Source organism: Sphaerodactylus townsendi, linkage group LG06 (genome assembly GCF_021028975.2).
Source record: "Sphaerodactylus townsendi isolate TG3544 linkage group LG06, MPM_Stown_v2.3, whole genome shotgun sequence".
NCBI classification, from domain to species: Eukaryota; Metazoa; Chordata; class Lepidosauria; order Squamata; family Sphaerodactylidae; genus Sphaerodactylus; species Sphaerodactylus townsendi.
In genome coordinates, this window is record NC_059430.1 from 28966761 (window position 1) to 28984823 (window position 18063).

Below are 18063 nucleotides of genomic sequence, written 5' to 3' on the forward strand. Positions count from 1 at the left end.
ATGAGTCTTCAGGGGATGAGCAGAGCCCAGTAAGTCCAGACCAGTTTGGGAACCAACGACTGGGCTTGGAGCAGCCAGGGCCCCTGTCGGCTTTACCAGGTGAACAGCCAGGTCAAAACTCAGCCAGAAGTGCCTATAGAAGCAGGCCGTGCTTCCAGCCCTGCTCCAGCTGCAGAGACTCAAGCAACTAGCTCACCTGAGCCCACATGTCAGCAAAACAGTGATGTAGCGCCCAGGGGGGCAGGTGGGGTGTGACACCCCGGGCGCATGCCTTGCAGTGGCATGGCTATCACATGGTGGGGCAGGGGGGGTATTCTGGGGGCGCAGGACGAACGTGCGCCCTGGGCGCAGTTTCGCCTCGCTCCGCCTCTGAAGCAAAGGCAGAGATATCGGGAACTGTTGCTTGTTAAACAAAGAAGTTGCTTGTTAAACAAAGGCACCTTCTGCAGCAGGGGGAGGCAGAGTCTTCACAGGATGAATCCTAACATGCTGGAAGAGCCTATATCCAGCAGGTTCACAGAATATCCTGGCCTGGACACAACAAAGCTCACGACTGCTGCAATACTTCTTCTGACTGGTGTATGCTGTGTATTCTGACCTCAGACTGGACTTCTGATGCTGAAACCTGACTCTTGGATTGGACTCAGCTTCCCGCTGTAACCTGATATCTCTGCTTGGCAGCTCAAGCCAGTACACAAAGCTCATCTTATCCATTTTTAATAAAAACAATAAAACTATAGCAGTTGATGAGATGCAATTCTCTAAATTGGGGGGGGGGGGGTCCAAGCCCACACCTGGCCTCTTCACCTCTTATCTATTAGAAGTGTTCATTGGGATCTGTAGGTGAAATAGGTGTTCTAAATATTTCCGAAAGGAACAGTTTGTAAGACATCGTAGGCAAGGAAGATTATGACATTTCAGGGGAAAACTCTGCTTTTCTGGGACACGCAGACCTCGCCAGGAGCACTGGAGCTTTCAAAGTCAGGCTGACAATGCCACTTCAAATTTAATTTCCTCTCAGCATCTTTTCTTAAAGCTGTAGCATGGGGAGACTTGACCCAGCAGGGCATGCGAAGTCATCATCCGTCCACCAAATTACCTACTTCCTGTCACACAAAGTAGTGAAAGGTTTTCTTTTTGTATGTCTTGGCATTCAGTATCCATTTTGGATTTCATCTTGTTACCAGTGAGGAGACCAAAGGACAGTCGAGACTAAGTCTTTTGCACATGTTTAGTCTCCTTGGGTCAAGTCTACATTACCTTCAGGTCAGGTTCACAATTGTGCACATTTTCCCCTCTTCAGAACTCACCATGCCATAGATCAGAGAAGCCCTGAGGAGTCTGAGGGCAAAATGTGATTTTTCCCTACCTACACAAGGAAAGCCTGCTTTTTTTCCATTCCTCCTTGCCTTTTCCACCCTCACAGAAGCAGTTCTGTCCACTCCCAGTGAAGAAATTTTGCCCTAAGGCAAGACTTCAAGTTTCCCAATGTCCAGGATTATTTCCAAGAGGAGTTCCAGTTTCAACCCAACCTCCCTGTGAGGTAGGCAGGTAGCATAACCAATGGGTTCATCAAGTTAGTAAGAACCACAAGAGAACTTAGATTCAAAGATTTATTACAAGCAGAAGCATACAAAACAAATATTCGGTGCAGGCAAAACCAAAACAATAGCCTACCTAGCCCAGTTTTAGGGAGCTAGCTAAAACCTTCTCCAGCCATAAGACAAATAGAAGACACATAGCCATATTTTCCCAGTCTGGGTTGTTCAGCTACACTACACAGATTCCACCATATGCAGCAGTTCCGCCTACTCCATGCCCACTCCACAAAATCTGCTCCTTTTATCTAAACCTTAGCCAATCCCCTTCTTTCTGCCAGGTGTTTCAGCTTCACTAAGCACATTACCTTTCTGCCTGAAACGAAATTTTTTTCAGCTGGCTTCATTGCCCTTTGTCTTACAGAAATATTTTTTACAGATTTTACAAGTTTTAACCCTCAAAAAGATAAATCTTGGGAAGATAAATCTTTTCTTCTTGATAAATGTCAAGAAGAAAAACTGGTGAAGGTGTGTCAAGAAGAGGGAGTAATGGGCAAATCTCAAGTTTTAGCCCTCAAGAAGATAAATCTCAAGAAAAGAAAATCCCCTTGCCCTCTCTCTAACCCTCCGCCTTGGGTGGGTGGGCCACGACCAAATGCTGGGCACCCTCCCAATTCCCTCCCTACCCCTCCCAGCAAACCTCCAGGCCAGGGGGAAAGCATAGCTGCCAATCATCTTCCTGCCCATGCTTGACACACGAGATGTATCTCAAAATTCTCTGAGAGGCATCCATTTTGTGTGGAGCAGTGTCTTACTCTTAGGTCAGTCTATGGTCCCTGTGTCTTTCTGGCACCCCTTAGCAGGAAGAGGGGTCCAGCTACTTAAAGAAGAACCTCAGTTCCCCAACCCCTCTGCCCAATTCTGACCACCCATCCTAAGTATTTCAATTGCTGAAATATGTCCCAGGCAGAGAGGTAGGAGGGCAAGGAATAGAGGCTGTTTTGAAAGAGACCCCATTATGAAACTCCATTTCCTGACATGGGCCTGACTTGCCTTGAGACAAGCTATGGCCATTGCAGCAGAGAATAAGCCTGTCAACTTGCCATTGTGGCTTCTGCAAATGATTTAATGGAGTGGAATGGAGAAGTAGGCTGAAGACAACATTAGAAAGACTGGAAAGCTTGGCAAAGATCCTGAGGTTTTATGAGGATGATGGAGAGAATTCAAGGTCTCACTACACGGCACAGGAAAGAGTGACAATTAACCAACCATTCCCTCCCCACTTCTCTCTCTGGTGATAACCAGTGAACAAGAAACATCAACCATCATGTTTTGCATTCCCCTTCCCTCTGCTGCAGCAGGCACCAAAGAACACCAGCAACAAAATGTCAGACATGACAACGTCACATTACCAACTAAAGTGGTGGTGAAAGCCATATGCTCTGGAGGAGTCAGAAAATTGAAATATAATGAGCAACCAACAACATTAACTCCCCAATCCAGATCGGGCTGGTGGGCAGGGCTTGACTTTAATTCTAAGCAATGTAGTTTCCACAGTCATCAATGTCAGTGTCTGCTTGAGCTAAGTTTGTACAGAAGAAGTGATGGTTGGTTCACTTGTTGATTATTTATTTAGGAAATGTATATGTCATCTTTGCAGAGTCCTACTCTGATCCAAAGGTGCAATTTTAGACAGAGCTGCAGTCCAGCAGTGGAATCCTATGCACAGTTACTCCACTCTCCCATTGAAATGAATGGGGCTGAGACTGCGGCAATTCTCCTTACAATTACATTGTTAATCCAACCAAGTCAGCACACTCAGATAGTTGCAACTCGGCATGGGATTGTATCTACCAAAGTTCTCGGGCAACTGCTTATAACTTGAATGGTTATTTAAGCTGACTACTCTGAATAACAAACTATCATTATTTAAACAATCAAAGGATCGTGGATTGATCAAGGATGAAGAATCATGGCCAGTGGTCTCACACCTACCCTCTTTTTTATATATGTAATGATCAGTAAAATATATGTGTGTGAATAAATATATGCAAAGCATATGTGTACTCCAAAAGAGACTTTCAGGGAGGTTCTTCTAAATGCACATCTGAAAATTACCAGGGGCCAGATTCCCCGACCCCTCCCCAATACTCTGAGTGTTCAGCTCTTAAAGATTACATGCTTTAAGAGGTATCATCCTAAATGTGTTTGGCTCTCCAACCTTAGATGATATACTGGAAATCATAATGTCAAAATCTCACCTATATCTTAAATCAGTGGTGGCGAACCTATGGCACGGGTGCCAGAGGTGGCACTCAGAGCCCTTTCTGTGGGCACGTGAGCACAGAGTTTGTCATGTGGGGGGCGGAAAATCACCCCCCCCACACACACACACACACATCTAGGCTGGCCTGGGCACGATCGTTTACCTGGGAGTAAGCTCGGTTGCTGGCAATGGGGCTTGCTTCTGAATAAACCCTCCTAGGGTCGTGATTCACCCATTCGAAGCGTTGCATGGTTGCTTCACCAAGCTTACTCCTGAGTAATGCGCACCTTGGAGCCAACTGTTTTTTCTAAACTAAAACCTCAGTATTCAGGTTAAATTGCCGGGTTGGCACTTTGCAATAAATAAGTGGGTTGTGGGTTGCAGTTTGGGCCCTCAGTCTCGAAAAGGTTCGACATCACTGTCTTAGATGCTTAAAAGGAAGGCAGGAACTTCTCAAAATGTGAAACTGACTATATACATGACTGCTATATCACAAGCATGGTAAAATTCTATTTACCACTTGGCACTAGAAAGATACAGACAGCTGGCTGACTAAGAGATTATGCCACCACTGTAATAAATTACCACTTGAGAATCATTATCTACATTTGCCTTTTGACTACCGAGCACACGAAAATGTCATTGCTGAGGGCACCTAAACCATATTCCAAGAAAGAACAATGCAGAATCTGGCATACACGAGAACCACATATTCATGAACAGATAAATAGATTATCACACAAGTAAGTGTCATAGGATTCAGGACAAGAACAAAGGACCTTTTGGATCATGTGACCTCTGTGATCATGACTGATAAAGTACTCTCAAAGTTGATATCACTGCCAGATATGCATCTGGACTGGGCAAGACCAGTTTAAATAAATGTTTTTTTGCTTAGGAAAAACGGGGCTTCCATCTTTTGAAATAGAAAGGCATAGGAAAAATAGAAAGGCATAGGAAAAGGGATAGAAAAAACAGGGCTTCCAGCTTTTGAAATCGAAAGGCTCCTAATTCTGCAGTGAAGGGAAGTATCGCATAAGGATGTAAGAAAAAAATCCCACCGTTTGCTGAAATCTCTATGGTACAAAGAAGGAACTGGAACATTTTTAAGTCTGCATTTTAAATGATTTGTTACAAAATTTTGTAATGTACACCTGATATGAAAATCAACAAGAAAAAGTTTGTTTGTTTGTTTGTTTGTTTGTTTGTTTGTTTGTTTGTTTGTTTGTTTGTTTGTTTGTTTGTTTGTTTGTTTGTTTGTTTGTTTGTTTGTTTGTTTACTCACTCATTCCCCCTCCCCATATGGGCTCAGGGTGGTTTCAACATTCATAATACAAATTCCAGTTTAACAACATAAAATCTCACACAACTAAAGAAGAAGTGGTAGTTACTGAATTGGCTTATTTAAAATATCTGGGTGGAAACAATATTCATCTTTATATTGGCATCCCTGTCTCTTCTTGGGTTGCCAGACCATAATTCTGAGACTTCCTGCCTACACCTTTCAAAATTGCAAGAAGACACTTGGAAAGGATGCAGTTGCTCCACCATTCACCCCATTCCTATACTGGTCCCTTTGCCCACCCTCCTCCCCCTCCTCCTTTGGGGGTGAAATGAGACTTCTGTTTGTTCTAGTAAGTTAGGGAAGGGATGAGTAAAGAATAGAGAAACCAGAGTCTCCGTAAATAAGTTCTTTTTCTGCTGCTCGGAATATTCGATATATACACAGGATCTGCAGGTTGTAATCCGGCAAATTGAAACTCTTCTCCTACTTCTCTCAATTTCTATTCTCCTTTCAGAATTCCATGGTTGCTTTTGAACAACACTTGAAGTTCAGCATTCAGGCTTCCCAAAATCCCAACAGCACCATAAAAGAATACTTACAAAGAAGAAACATGAAAAGCATCATTTATTTCAGCTTACAATATCTTTCTCTTGCAGTCCTAACTAAACGTTCCCAAGGCAGCTACCATAATGCTGAGTGCAGTTGGAAGTGGGGTTGTGAAAAAAAAGAAAAGGAACGCATACCTTCCTGAAGGTAAGTCGGGAGCTTAAGCCAAGCTTTCTCTGAGCCAACCAACAGTGTCAAAACAGACATGGGCATGCAGTTACCTGAGGTTTCTTCACCTTAATGATCCAAGTGGGAGGTACGATTACTGCCGCATGAGCCCCTAGAGAACATGGCTCCTCAATGTGCTGCAGCATGAAGCAGGTGACCTTATTGTGAAACTTGAGGAAAGAAAAAAATAGAGGCATTAGTGAGAGAGCTCAGAAGGAACATGTACAGGCGTGAGGGGGAAAGCCCCAAACCTTGCAACATGAACACACAAATCTGACTTATACTCAGACCATTGGTTTACCAAAGTCTGTGCTGTCTACTTTGACTGACGGAAGCACTCCAGGGTCTCAGGAAGAGAACTTTCAAGATAGGGAGAGGTCTTGTAGATGTCTTTCATAAGGAAACAATAAAAAAACACCTTCGTCGGTCCTGCTTTTCCTATGCAAACCCAGCAAATATGAAGCATCAATCTGCATCTTTCTCACAGCTATTGTGAGTTGTTAGTTTGCTTGGTCACAAATCTGATTATTCCTTTGTTTTTGCAGGGATCAGTTATACACAAACACAGTGATGCTACATATTTTAGCAGGGGCAGGGAGGAGACAATTGAAGTCAATTAAGATCAGTGTTTTAATCAGCCTTCCAACAGCTCTAGACCAGTGGTTCTCAACCTGGGGGTCGGGACCCCTTTGGGGGTCAAACAACCCTTTCACAGGGGCCACCTAAGACTCTCTGCATCACTGTTCTCCATCTGTAAAATGGATAAATGTTAGGGTTGGGGGTCACCACAACATGAGGAACTGTATTAAAGGCTCGCGGCATTAGGAAGGTTGAGAACCACTGCTCTAGACCAATGGATCCCAAGAGATACTGGGAACACCACTTGCCAATGTAGTTCTGTATTTAAAATAGAACTTGAAATAAAGCTGGCTCTTTACAATGTTATTTATATAGTTTTGTTTACCCGTTTCCTGTCACAGAGAATCAATACGGTAGCTTAGAATAAATATTACACCTTGTCAAAAACACAACTAAGGAGCATCTGCTGTGAATGAATGCTTTTAAAGTCTTATTCTTCTCCTGGTGGATCAATATATTGTCTCCTTTCTGCTACTTTGCTGACAGTTTTTACACTCCATTTTGGAAACTATTTTTTTCCAACCTTCAAGGGAAAAAAGCCATTTCATTAGTTTCAAAGGTTTTCAAAAAGGAAGGTGATATTTCTCTTGTCCTCAGTACGCTCAGCAAAAAAGCGACTGACTCCTAAGTAGAAGAGTTCATAACCCTCTCCCCTTCTCACACAAAAAAGGATTGAAATTCTGGATTATATCCTCTATCAAGTTTCAGATGGAAAGGATAAAGGACATACCTCTGGTTCCTTCCACAAAATGAGAATTGCAGGCTCCTGTGGCCTCAATCAGCCATACAAGAAAAAGAACAAGGATTTAAACCAGGGGTGTCAAACTCATTTCTTGTGAGGGCCAGATACAGCACAAATGTGACTTGGTCAGACTGGGCCTAGGGTGGGGGGTGGGGGTGGGGGGTGGGGGGTGGGGGTGTTGGCTGCCTTGGCTGACAAGCCCACAACAGGCTCACCAGCCCAGATTGGCACCAGGGGGGTGGGGGATGTGCCTTGGTTGTTGAGGCCACAGAGGGTTCACCAGCCCAGAATGGTCCCGGGAAAGTGGTCAGCACTGGAAGTTGCCATGGCTACCTTAGGTGGTGAGCCCACCTCATTAGCGTGGATTAGCACTGGAGGAAGTGATCAGCACTGGGGGGTGGGGTGGATATCTCAGCTAGCTAGGGTAAGGTGACTGCCTCAGCTGGGTGGGTGGCGACCTTGGCTGGTGAGCCCACAGTGGCATTGGGGAAGGTGGTTGACATGGGGGGCAGAAGCCTCAGCTGGTGAGAGGAGCCTGCAGCAGCCTTGCCAGCTCAAAATGGCACGGAGGGTGGGGAGGGTGGCTCACCAAGACAGATCAGGAGCATGGTGGGTGGATGCTTGAACTGGCAAGCCCAAAGTGGGGTGGGGTAGCTGCCAAATTGGGAGCAAGGAAGGGGGCTGCCTCAACTGGCATGTGGATCTGATAAGCCCTCTCAAGGGGCTGGATTCAGCCCCCAGGCCACATGTTTGAAACTCCTGATTTAAACCCTTCAACTACCACCTGGTTTCTCTCTCTGCTTTGCTATGCATCATTTCAGCATTTAATTTAGCATATTAAAGCGAGCAATGCTTGTTTGTAAAAAAATTGACGGTGGGTTGTTTCTCCCTTTTAATGCTAATAGAATGACAGAGACAGTTTCAAATAGAGGAACTGAATGGAGAGCTGAAGGATTACCACTTCCCCTTCCTTCCCCATATTGCCCTGAGGCAAATTGAGGCTACTCTAACTTCCACTTCAGGTTTTCATGGATAGAGTAAGATGTAAGATCTTCATTTGATCAATTGACCCCTCAGCCAGCTTTTCAGCTTTTAAGAAAACAAGATTGTTGGGGAGAAAAGCAGACAGGATAGATGCACTGGATATAGGATACTACCTTGCAGCATTAAAGCCAAACAATTCAAGCCATGAGCAAGCTGATAATCAAATACTTATATTCCTTCTGAATGGAGACTGTAAAGAGATCTTAGAGCCGGTAGCAAAATGTTTAAGTTTAGTCATTAACAATGGTGCATAAAGGGGTTACTGTATTTGCTACTGTGTAATTATGCCAATAAAGGTTAATTGATTTAAAAACTCAAGTCATGCGGACAAAATAATTACAAACATTTGCCAACTCCCTTTGGTAAAAGTCACTTACCGCCTGCTTGCACCATGAACAGCTGATGGCCACAATCTCTTTACTGTGAAAGGAGAATTTCTGCTGAAACCCCTGCGATGACAAGAAAGGTTGGGTTAAAATGAGCTTTGGCTAATCTGCTGTTTAACAACCACAAAGCAAAAAAAAAATTACAAAGATCATTGTTTCCTTAACATCCCACAAAGTGAGCATTGCTGTTGGTACTGTCCCAATGCTATAGACTCAATCCCTCATATCCTGCTTTACTGTTCAAGGTATAATGATATTAGAACCGATCTGGGAGCTTTACTACCTCTAGAATTTATGTTTCTCTCAGACAAACTAAAAATGTCTAAGCTATTGAACAGCCTTAATGGAGAAATTTCTGAAGCAGTTGCAACATTTTTAATCCATGTTCTACATGATATATAACAATGATCCTGTTTTTGTATTTGGAATGTATGGTACTTCTGGTTTATGCCTAATAAAGGTTTTTGGATTGGATTGGATTGGATTACAAAGATCTCTTCCATATCTACTGCATCCCTGCAAAGTGAAACAGACTAGTTCATGCTATGTGACTGACTCCATATGTTTAGCAGGAGGTCTGGCAACTGGTGCCATTGCCTCTGAACTGCACATTAGTTGGGCGCATTTTGCAGGGGCAGAAGACCAACCGGGTGGCCAGGTGTATTTAGCCATTCTCTTCTTCTTTGCCCCTGCAGCTCCCACCAGGATTTTCAAACAAATGTTTATTATATTCACAAGGGGAAAGGAAGGTTAAGAACCCTTTGCTTCTACCCTGAAATTACCCCTCCCTTCTTCCTTTGCAGCAGACAGGTAAAAGCCAGAGTTCCTAGATCAGTATTTTCAAATCAAAGTGTGAATAATCTCTTTTGCTCTTTTTTAGAACCAGAGGAATATAACAAGGAAGCAATTCACCTGCCTCTTGTGGCTGTACCCACCATGCTGTGTCACAATTTCAAAGGTACCCACAAGGTTAAAAATGTACTGTCGAAGGCTTTTCACTAGAGTCAAGACAGTGACTAATCAGCTCCACACAAACACAGGATGACTATAGACAGTAAACAATCAAAGGGAACAAAGGCCAGGCTACTTGTATTCAAATGACCTCACCGATTGACCTTGCTATCCTCACTGTTACTCACATGCTAATGGGTGGATCCCACTCAGCACATGTAAATCTAGCTTGCTAATTGCACCTTTTACTTATTAACAGACAATGGTTCTTTCCCCTACCCTGGATACTCCAACAGGTATATATACTCCACTTGCTTTCCTACTATCAGATCCTCTGAAGATGCTAGCCACTGATGCAGGCAAAATGTCAGGAGAGAATGCTGTTAGAACACGGCCATACAGCCCAGAAACCACACAGCACCCCAAGGTCAAAAATGTTGAGGACCCCTGGCTTAAAACATGAGATAAGGTTAACCCGAGGAGTCTGGTCTGCAGACTTGTAATTAGAAATTTTCATGTTATTCAAGCATATTTAAAGTTAGAGCTATCTGAATCACAGTCACCGATGGGATTGATGATCTCCTGCAGCAGTGAGATTTGCAGTTCAGCCAGGTACAACATTATCATCCTTCATTACTGCTTGCACTTAGCAGCTGCTTCATATCAATGACCAACCCTTTATTCTGGGAAGAAAAGAGGAAGGTTTCAAAGCAATCACATTAACAAAGAGTGGTTGGCCGTGGAGAATCTCTTAGCTGCTTCCTTTGTTATTTAGCATAATGTGCAGGGGCGTACCTAGGCAAACTGTAGCCCGGGGACAAAATTTGAGTTTGCGCTGCCCCATATGCGTAAGCAGTAGCCACCTCCCCCACCACGGCACTCAAACAATGATTTTTTTTGCACCCAGGTCATTTTCTAAATCACCATCACATTATAACTACACATCACATGTAACCCATTAAGCCTCTATTATTAAGGGACAGGATTTTTTTCTTTCCAAGAAGTTGGTCAACCTAGCCAAGTGCCCCTCCACTAGTTTTCTATCATGTCAGAGTTTTCTTCCCACATTAGGTGGCACACTAGATGCTTATGAAAAACCCATAAAGCATCCACCTCTTTTTACATCTGCAAAAAAAGATTCCTTTTATCTTTCCAAACCTTTCCAGTATTATTTTCTGATTGGCCCAAAATCCATGCCTGTGCCATTTTGTATTGAGTGCCCTACTCTCTTTCTCTCATATCTCCAAATCTGCCAGGGTGGGGGGGGGAGCAATGGCGACCATCAGGTGTACTCCAATCGATGCGTCGCGGTCGCTGGCGTACATCTCTATCCTTCCCTCCCCCCAGCCAACAACAACAAACCTTCCTATGCAGTGGCATAGTAGTTAAGAGCAAGTGCATTCGAGGAATCCTGGAGGAACCAGTGTTCGATTCCCCGCTCTGCTGTGGGAGGGAGGCTTATCTGGGGAATTCAAATTAGCCTGGTGCACTCCACCACACACACCAGCTGGGTGACCTTGGAGCTGAGTCACAGTTCTTCTTAGCTCTCAGTCAGTCCCACCCACCCTGGCCAGAGCAAGTTTGTTGTGAGGGGAAAGGGCAAGAAGATTGTAAGCCCCTTTGGAGGTCTCCTGTACAGGGAGAGAAGGGGGGGGGATATAAATCCCAAACTTCCTTCTTCTTCTTCTCACTGGGTAACCTTGGGCAAGAGAAAAATGCAGATGAGGGAGAACCACAGTCAGCTCTTTAGAGTGGAAGGACTGGATTAGGCAATGTGATAGGTAGAAAATATTCTATGGGATTCATTGCCACAAGATGCTTTAGATGGCTTTTGCTATCTAGTCCAGATTAACCTGCTAGGAGCAGCAGCAGAGCAGAAGGCCATTGCTTTCATATCACCTGCATGTGAGCTCCCAAAGGCACCACAATGGTGGGCCACTGCGAGTAGCAGAGTGCTGGACCTAGATGGACTCTGGTCTGTTGATCCTTAGCAGGTTCGATTCTTATGTTTTAATAGCTTATAAAAGGAAGTAAACTTATGAATGTGCAGCAACTTTACTTATTAGGCAGAATAATAATGGAGAAACAAAGCCCTCTATGTTCCAGAAGAATTATTCTTCTGATTTAAACACCACGCCAATTTGGTATAAACAGAATAGTCCATTGCTATAGCGTTCTGTGTCTGAGCTATCCAACATGGCTTTGGTATCTGGCCACTGGAGTGCAGAGGACTGAGCTCATCTGATCCCAGCTAAAAAAAAATTCTCACAGTCCTAACCAACAGAGGGACTCTACAATGCTAACTGTATGCTATGAATTAGTGGGTTTAAAAAGCCCAGGATGACAACTCAGGTATTGTCTTTATGTGTAAAAGAGCACAGATAATAGCAGAAGGATGTGAGCACAGGGTGGGAAGAGAGTCATTTTTATTCCCAAAATCAAAGCAGATGAGTACAGGAGGTGGCACTCTTTTTGTTGGAAGTGACGCCCAAGGAGGGGAAAAATCTTTGTCTTTGGGGAAAACATGAGCACCTGCTCATGTGTCTCTGCTTTAACCCCCTCCCAAGACAAAAATGGTTTCTTCTCTTCCAAGAATGACAGAGGGATGTGCCCGCTGGCCCATCACTCCCACAGCCAGCAACAACAAACCTTCCTCCTTCAGCTGGAGCCACTGGGTCTCCCTTGGAAGCAGGAAGGCTTTGGGGAGGGGGGAGGGAGAGTGATGGGCTGGCGGGCACTCTCTTTCATTAACAGACATCACATCACTACCTTTACCAGGCAGACTCTGTTAACCGGGTGGTTTTCCAGTGCCTTCCTTGATGCATGGTAAGTGGAACATAAGGTGATAACCTGGGAAAAGAAATGCACCTTTAGATATTTACCACAACCACCCACAGACTGTGTCTGTCTACTTTATATAAGCTTTCTCACTAACACCAGTCAACTTGGAAGTGGATCCCACTGGACTGGCTTTCGCTCTGGATCCTGAATGACTGTTGTCTGGGAGTAGGAAGGCTTAGCCCATTGCACCATTTGCGCCTCTTGCACACACACATGGAGAATGATGCACCTCTTCAATCCACTTTCCGGAGTGCACTTTGCAGCTGGATTTTGCACTGTGCGAAAGAACATCACAATTCACTTCTGCAAACAATTGTGAAAGAAAGGACTGAAAAGTGCATTATTCTGCATGTGCAGAAGGGATCTTGGGACTTTACTTCCAGAGGAGTCTCTCGATTAGGCTCTCCCCATAAGGTGCCCCTTAGATGCCTGCTTTCTTTTTACTATTTTGACTTTTGATGCAACAAGGACTAACAGGGTCCCTCCCCCCCCAAAAAAAACTTCGATTGTGTGAGAAAAAGTTGGGAAGGCCTGAGCCAGCGGGGCCGCGTCTCTGGCTTTCTTTGTGGATCCAAAGGAAGGGGGCATCTTTGTCCCCCTGATGCGTCGAGGCAAGCAAATGCCAGGAAACATAACTTGGAAATTAGGAAAAGTAAATCCATCAAAGCCAGTCCTTTTTTGGGGGGGCACACAATTAAGCGAGGGTGGGGGGGTGGGGGTGAGGAGTTCCCACAACAATAAGGCATTCCAGTTACTCTGAAATCAGCACCGTTGCTTTGAGTGACAATCTGCAGATGTGCTCCGGGGGGGGGGGAGAGAGAGAGAGAGAGAAGGGAGGCTTTCAGGGAGGGATTCACTCCATTTGGGCTTGGGAGGGGATTCACTTCCTCCCCGGACCTCCAACTCATGAGAAACCTGAGCCACACCTCTCCAAGCGAGCGCTGACTTTGCGCCCACCCCACCCCTGAGAGCTTGTCCTTTGTCTTTTCTCTCTTCCTTCGGAGCTCTCACTTATGCCAACAGGAGAAGCCTCGCTCTATGCTGGTAGCAGCACTTCTCCCAAACTGAGTCATATCTCTGCACATGCCCAGAGCGGCCTCGTTCCTTCTTTTATTAGAGGGCCATTCTCCAGGGCAGAGTCCTGGCACTGAAAAGGGAGTTTGGGGCTTCTGCCTGCCTCTGCCTTTGGCAGCGCCTGGAGCCTTGTGCCTTTTCCGGGGATCCCCAGCGCTGGGAAGGAGGGCACCCCAGCCAGGTGCTTCCCCATGCGATGCTTGAAGCCAGTTGCCTTGGAGCAGAAGAGTAACGCGCACACTCCCTTGGAATGAGCGTTTTCTCCTTGCTTGGAATGTATTGGCCGGATTTTCTCTAATCCTAAAACACCAGGCGCTGTATTTTGCACGCTTCCAGAGTCAGAATCAACAGGCTGTTTGTGGGTTTCCCCGGGCATTTGGGGGCATCTTCAGTCCACGGGCAGTAAATGCGGTAGGCTGAGGCTAGCAGCAAAAACTGGCAGACCAGGCAGGGGCCAAACTGCCTGGAAAACCCACAACAGGCAAAAGGTGTAAAAAATAGTTGGCGCTTTAATGCCCTGCCCTCCACCCCACAATACAATAATATTTCCTTTTAAAGCTCATCGGACCCAATCCAGCCAAAGTGCGGGTTTCAACTAAGAGGTCCCCAAAATCCAACTTTTCTCAGCCTGTTGGGGGGGGCGGGGAGAGAGAGGGAGGGAGGGGGAAACAACAATGGAGGGACAAAACAAACCTTTCTGGCAGGACCTGTGACGGCGAGGGCAGCTGCTGCGAGGGCTTCCTCCTGGGCCTGCTCACCTTTCTTTCCCTTCTGTGCTGGTGGCCACTGGCCAGTCAGCAGCAGGGGAGGAGGTTTGTCTGTGCAACCACATCCTGACCCTGGCAGAAGGCAACGCACACTGGGTCAAAGGGAGGTGGAGCTTGCTAATGAACTGAGAGCTGGAACTGACCCAGTGAGCCACCGTACAGAGTGGGCGGGGCTAAGACAGCCCGAGCCGACTTCTGTGTACAGCAGCTTGCCAGCTCCATGATGATGGTGCAGTCTGTGTGTGTGGAGGCGTTTTGGCTCGGCGCCCCCACGTGACCCCCCCACGTGACCAAAATTGCCGCGCCCGGGGACAAGGGGTACTCCTTGTCCCCTAGGTAGGTCCGCCAGTGATAATGTGTTCTCAGTTTCTGAAGAGAGGCTACGTAGACATTCATCGTCTCCATGATTATCTGATGAATGGTCTTATTTCCATCATTTATGAATGTATATTCCTATTGCAAGCAGCTTCATATGCACCCATTTCTATAGAGACACGGCAGCTTCAGTACCCAATGAATCAAGACGTCTGGAAGACTGCAGTCGTTGCAGTCCTAAGAAGGGTAACACCCCCTTCCAAATCCATTAGAATAGGGTTGCTCTGCATAAGACCTTGCTGTTATTCTCAGAGGGCCTCCTCTGCTGTACTCAATTCCCCACACCTCACAGGAACCAAGACCTATTCAGGGATGAATGAAAGAGGGAAAATCGCTGGTGGCAAGGCCATAGGAAGCAAGACCAGACCAGATCCAGAAGCTTGTGGAGATACTCATAGCTACAGTGAAAACTGCTCCCCAAGGAGATGGACCAACATGAAATTTTTGGAGAAAGCTTCCACAGGGTGAAAAGCTCCTAAGTGATTGCATGTATGTGTGTTAAGTGCCGTGAAGTGGCTTCTGACTCATGGCGATCCTATGACTCAATCTCCTCCAAAACTTCCTATTATTAACAGCCCTACTCAGAGTCAATCCATTTCAAGTTGAGTCTTCCTCTTTTCCCTGAAGTGACTGTACCTAGTAGGTATTCCAGCAGCAAAAGAAATTAGAGAGGCCAACAAAAACAAAAATGTAGTGGTAATGGGTGATTTTAACTATCCCCATATAAACTGGAAAAATGCATGTTCAGGTCATAGTAAGGAGAGAGCATTCCTGGATATGCTAAATGACTGTGGCTTAGAGCAGATGGTTGTGGAACCAACCAGGGGAGAGAGAGTGGATCCCTAGGGATCTAATTCTATGTGGGACCCAGGACCCGCCTGTGCTATGGAAGTCAGGTGTTGTGTTGAAGCTGATGAGGGAACAGCCGCACTTCACAATGCTGTCCAGATTCAGTATCTCAGCATGCTTGAACAAGTGGCAACTACTAAAGTGTGAGATTACATTACAGCTGGCTTCAGAAAGGGAAATTTCTGCTCCAAAAGAGATTGAGGGATGATTAGTGCTTGTAGGAAGCTGAAAAGTGAAAATCAAAGAGAGTCAAAACTGTCCAGGATGCTTGGAGGTTATTTAAAAACACAGTAATAAAAGCTCAGCTGGAATGTGTTCCACAGGTTAGAAAAAAAGGCAGCACCCAGTCCAAAAAGAAAGCCACCATGGTTAACAAGAGAGGTCGAAAGGAAATTATCCAAGAAAAAAAAAAGAAAATGTCTTTTAGAAAATGGAAGTCCAGTTTGGCTGATGAGAGAAGAATTTCATGAGAGAGAGGAACACAAATGGTGCAAGCAAAAAGAGAAGCAGAGTTAGCTGTAAGGGGAGGCAAAAAAAAGATTATGGAGGAACGCATGGCTCGCGAACATCAAGACCAGCAACAAACAGAAGTTCTTCAAGTACATCAAAAGCAGGGAAGCCAGCAAAGGGAGTGCTGGTAGGCCCGTTAGATGACAAAGGAACAAAGGGTGTGCTAAAGCAGCATGGCAGGGAGATTGCAGAGAAGCTGAATGAATTCTTTGCATCTGTCTTCACCCAAGAGGAGGTGAGGAACATTCCTGCACCTGGAACCAAGCTTCTTAGGAGGCTGAATCCGGAGGAACTAGCTTGAAGATAGTGGTAGACAAGCGGAAGAAAGGATTCTGGCAGCCATTGATAAACTAAATGTTACCAAATCCCCTGGCCCAGATTGCATTCACCCAAGAGTTCTTAAAGAGCTCAAGCATGAAATTGCTGATCTTCTCACTTTAATAGGCAACTTATCCCTGAAATCAGGCTCCATCCCTGAAGACTGGAAGATGGCCAATGTCACACCAATCTTTAAGAAAGGATCTAGGGGGGACCCGGGAAATTACAGGCCAGTCAGTTTGACATCTGTTCCTGGTAAATTAGTAGAATCTATCATTAAAGAAAAAATTATAAAACATGTAGAAAAGCAAGACCTGCAGAGAAAGAGTCAGCATGGCTTTTGCAGAGGCAAATCCTGTCTTACAAACTTACTAGAGTTCTTTGAGGGTGTAAACAGGCATGTGGACAGGGGTGAACCGGTGGACATTGTCTACTTGGATTTCCAAAAGGCTTTTGACAAAGTTCCTCACCAGAGACTGTTGAGAAAACTCAGCAATCAAGGAATAAGAGGGGAAGTCCTCCTATGGATTAAAAACTGGTTGAGAAACAGGAAACAAAGAGTGGGTGTAAATGGGAAGTTCTCACAATGGAGAGATGTCGGGAGTGGTGTCCCCCAAGGATCCGTTTTGGGACCAGTGCTCTTTAACCTATTCATAAATGACCTGGAAGTAGGGGTGGGTAGCGTGGTGGCCAAGTTTGCAGATGATACCTGTCCGGGGGTCGCCGTGGCTGCCGCGACGGCTTACCCCGGACTCGCCCAGCCGGGAGCCGGGGCCAGCGGGAGGTCGACGGCGGGACCCGGCAGCAGCCGGCCCGTCAAGGAGCGCGCCGTCGAGGCGGCAGGCCAGGCGGGGGGAAGCCCCGATACGCCGCAGCTGCGGCTGCGGGAGCCGGCAACGGCTGGCGAAACCGCAGCGCAGCTGCGCCCGGAGAGGCGGCCGGCGGCCGGGCCGAGGACGAGGCCGGGAACAGCCCCAATCAGGAGGGGAACCTATTTAAGGAAGGAAGAGCGGGGAGGGCGAGGCTGGTCGCAACGGGAAGAGGGAGGGTGTTGCGAGAGCAGGGAGAGGAGGAAACTGACGTGGGACAAAGAGGGAGAGAAAGAGAGAGGGAGGAAGAAAGGAGGCGAGGGAACGGGGAAGTTGGAGAGAGAGGAGGGACTGCGAGCGGAGGGAACGCGGGCGCAAGAAAGGGAGTGGAGGAGGGAAGGGCGGCTGCTCACGGACGTGGTTGGCTCTGCGCCCGTGGGGCTGTCGACCCCAGCCTGGTGTAGGCAGGTCATGCAAGCGAGAGGAGGAAGCTGCTACCTCCTCCCTGGTCGGCCACCCTGTGGTTTCGGCAGCTGGCAGTGAAGGCCCCAAAGACCGGGGCCACTGACGAGGGGCCCAACACCTCGGTTAGGGACGGAGGGACGGTTTGCCAGCCCGGGCTGCAGGCGGGGCAGGGGGAACGCCACAATACCAAATTATGTAGGGTGGTGAGAACCACAAAGGATTGCGAAGAGCTCCAAGCGGACCTTGATAAATTAGGTGAGTGGGCTCAGAAATGGCAAATGCAGTTCAATGTAGCAAAATGTAAAGTGATGCACATAGGGGCAAAAAATCCAAACTTCACATACACGCTACAGGGGTCAGTGCTATCAGTCACAGACCAGGAAAGGGATTTAGGCGTCTTAGTTGATAGTTCCATGGGAATGTCAACTCA

At 46.3% G+C, this 18063-nt stretch overlaps 1 protein-coding gene across 2 annotated transcripts in view; it reads right to left on the bottom strand.

The window, feature by feature from the left end:
- DGKI (diacylglycerol kinase iota) overlaps window positions 1–18063 on the bottom strand; it is a 308979-nt gene that overhangs the window by 140834 nt on the left and 150082 nt on the right. For both annotated transcript variants that reach the window (XM_048499948.1, XM_048499947.1), the window contains exons 7-8: window positions 8666–8737; window positions 5917–6033 (exon numbers count right to left, since the gene is read on the bottom strand). In XM_048499948.1, the coding sequence (XP_048355905.1) occupies window positions 5917–6033; window positions 8666–8737 (189 nt within the window). The remainder of the gene's footprint in view (window positions 1–5916; window positions 6034–8665; window positions 8738–18063) is intronic.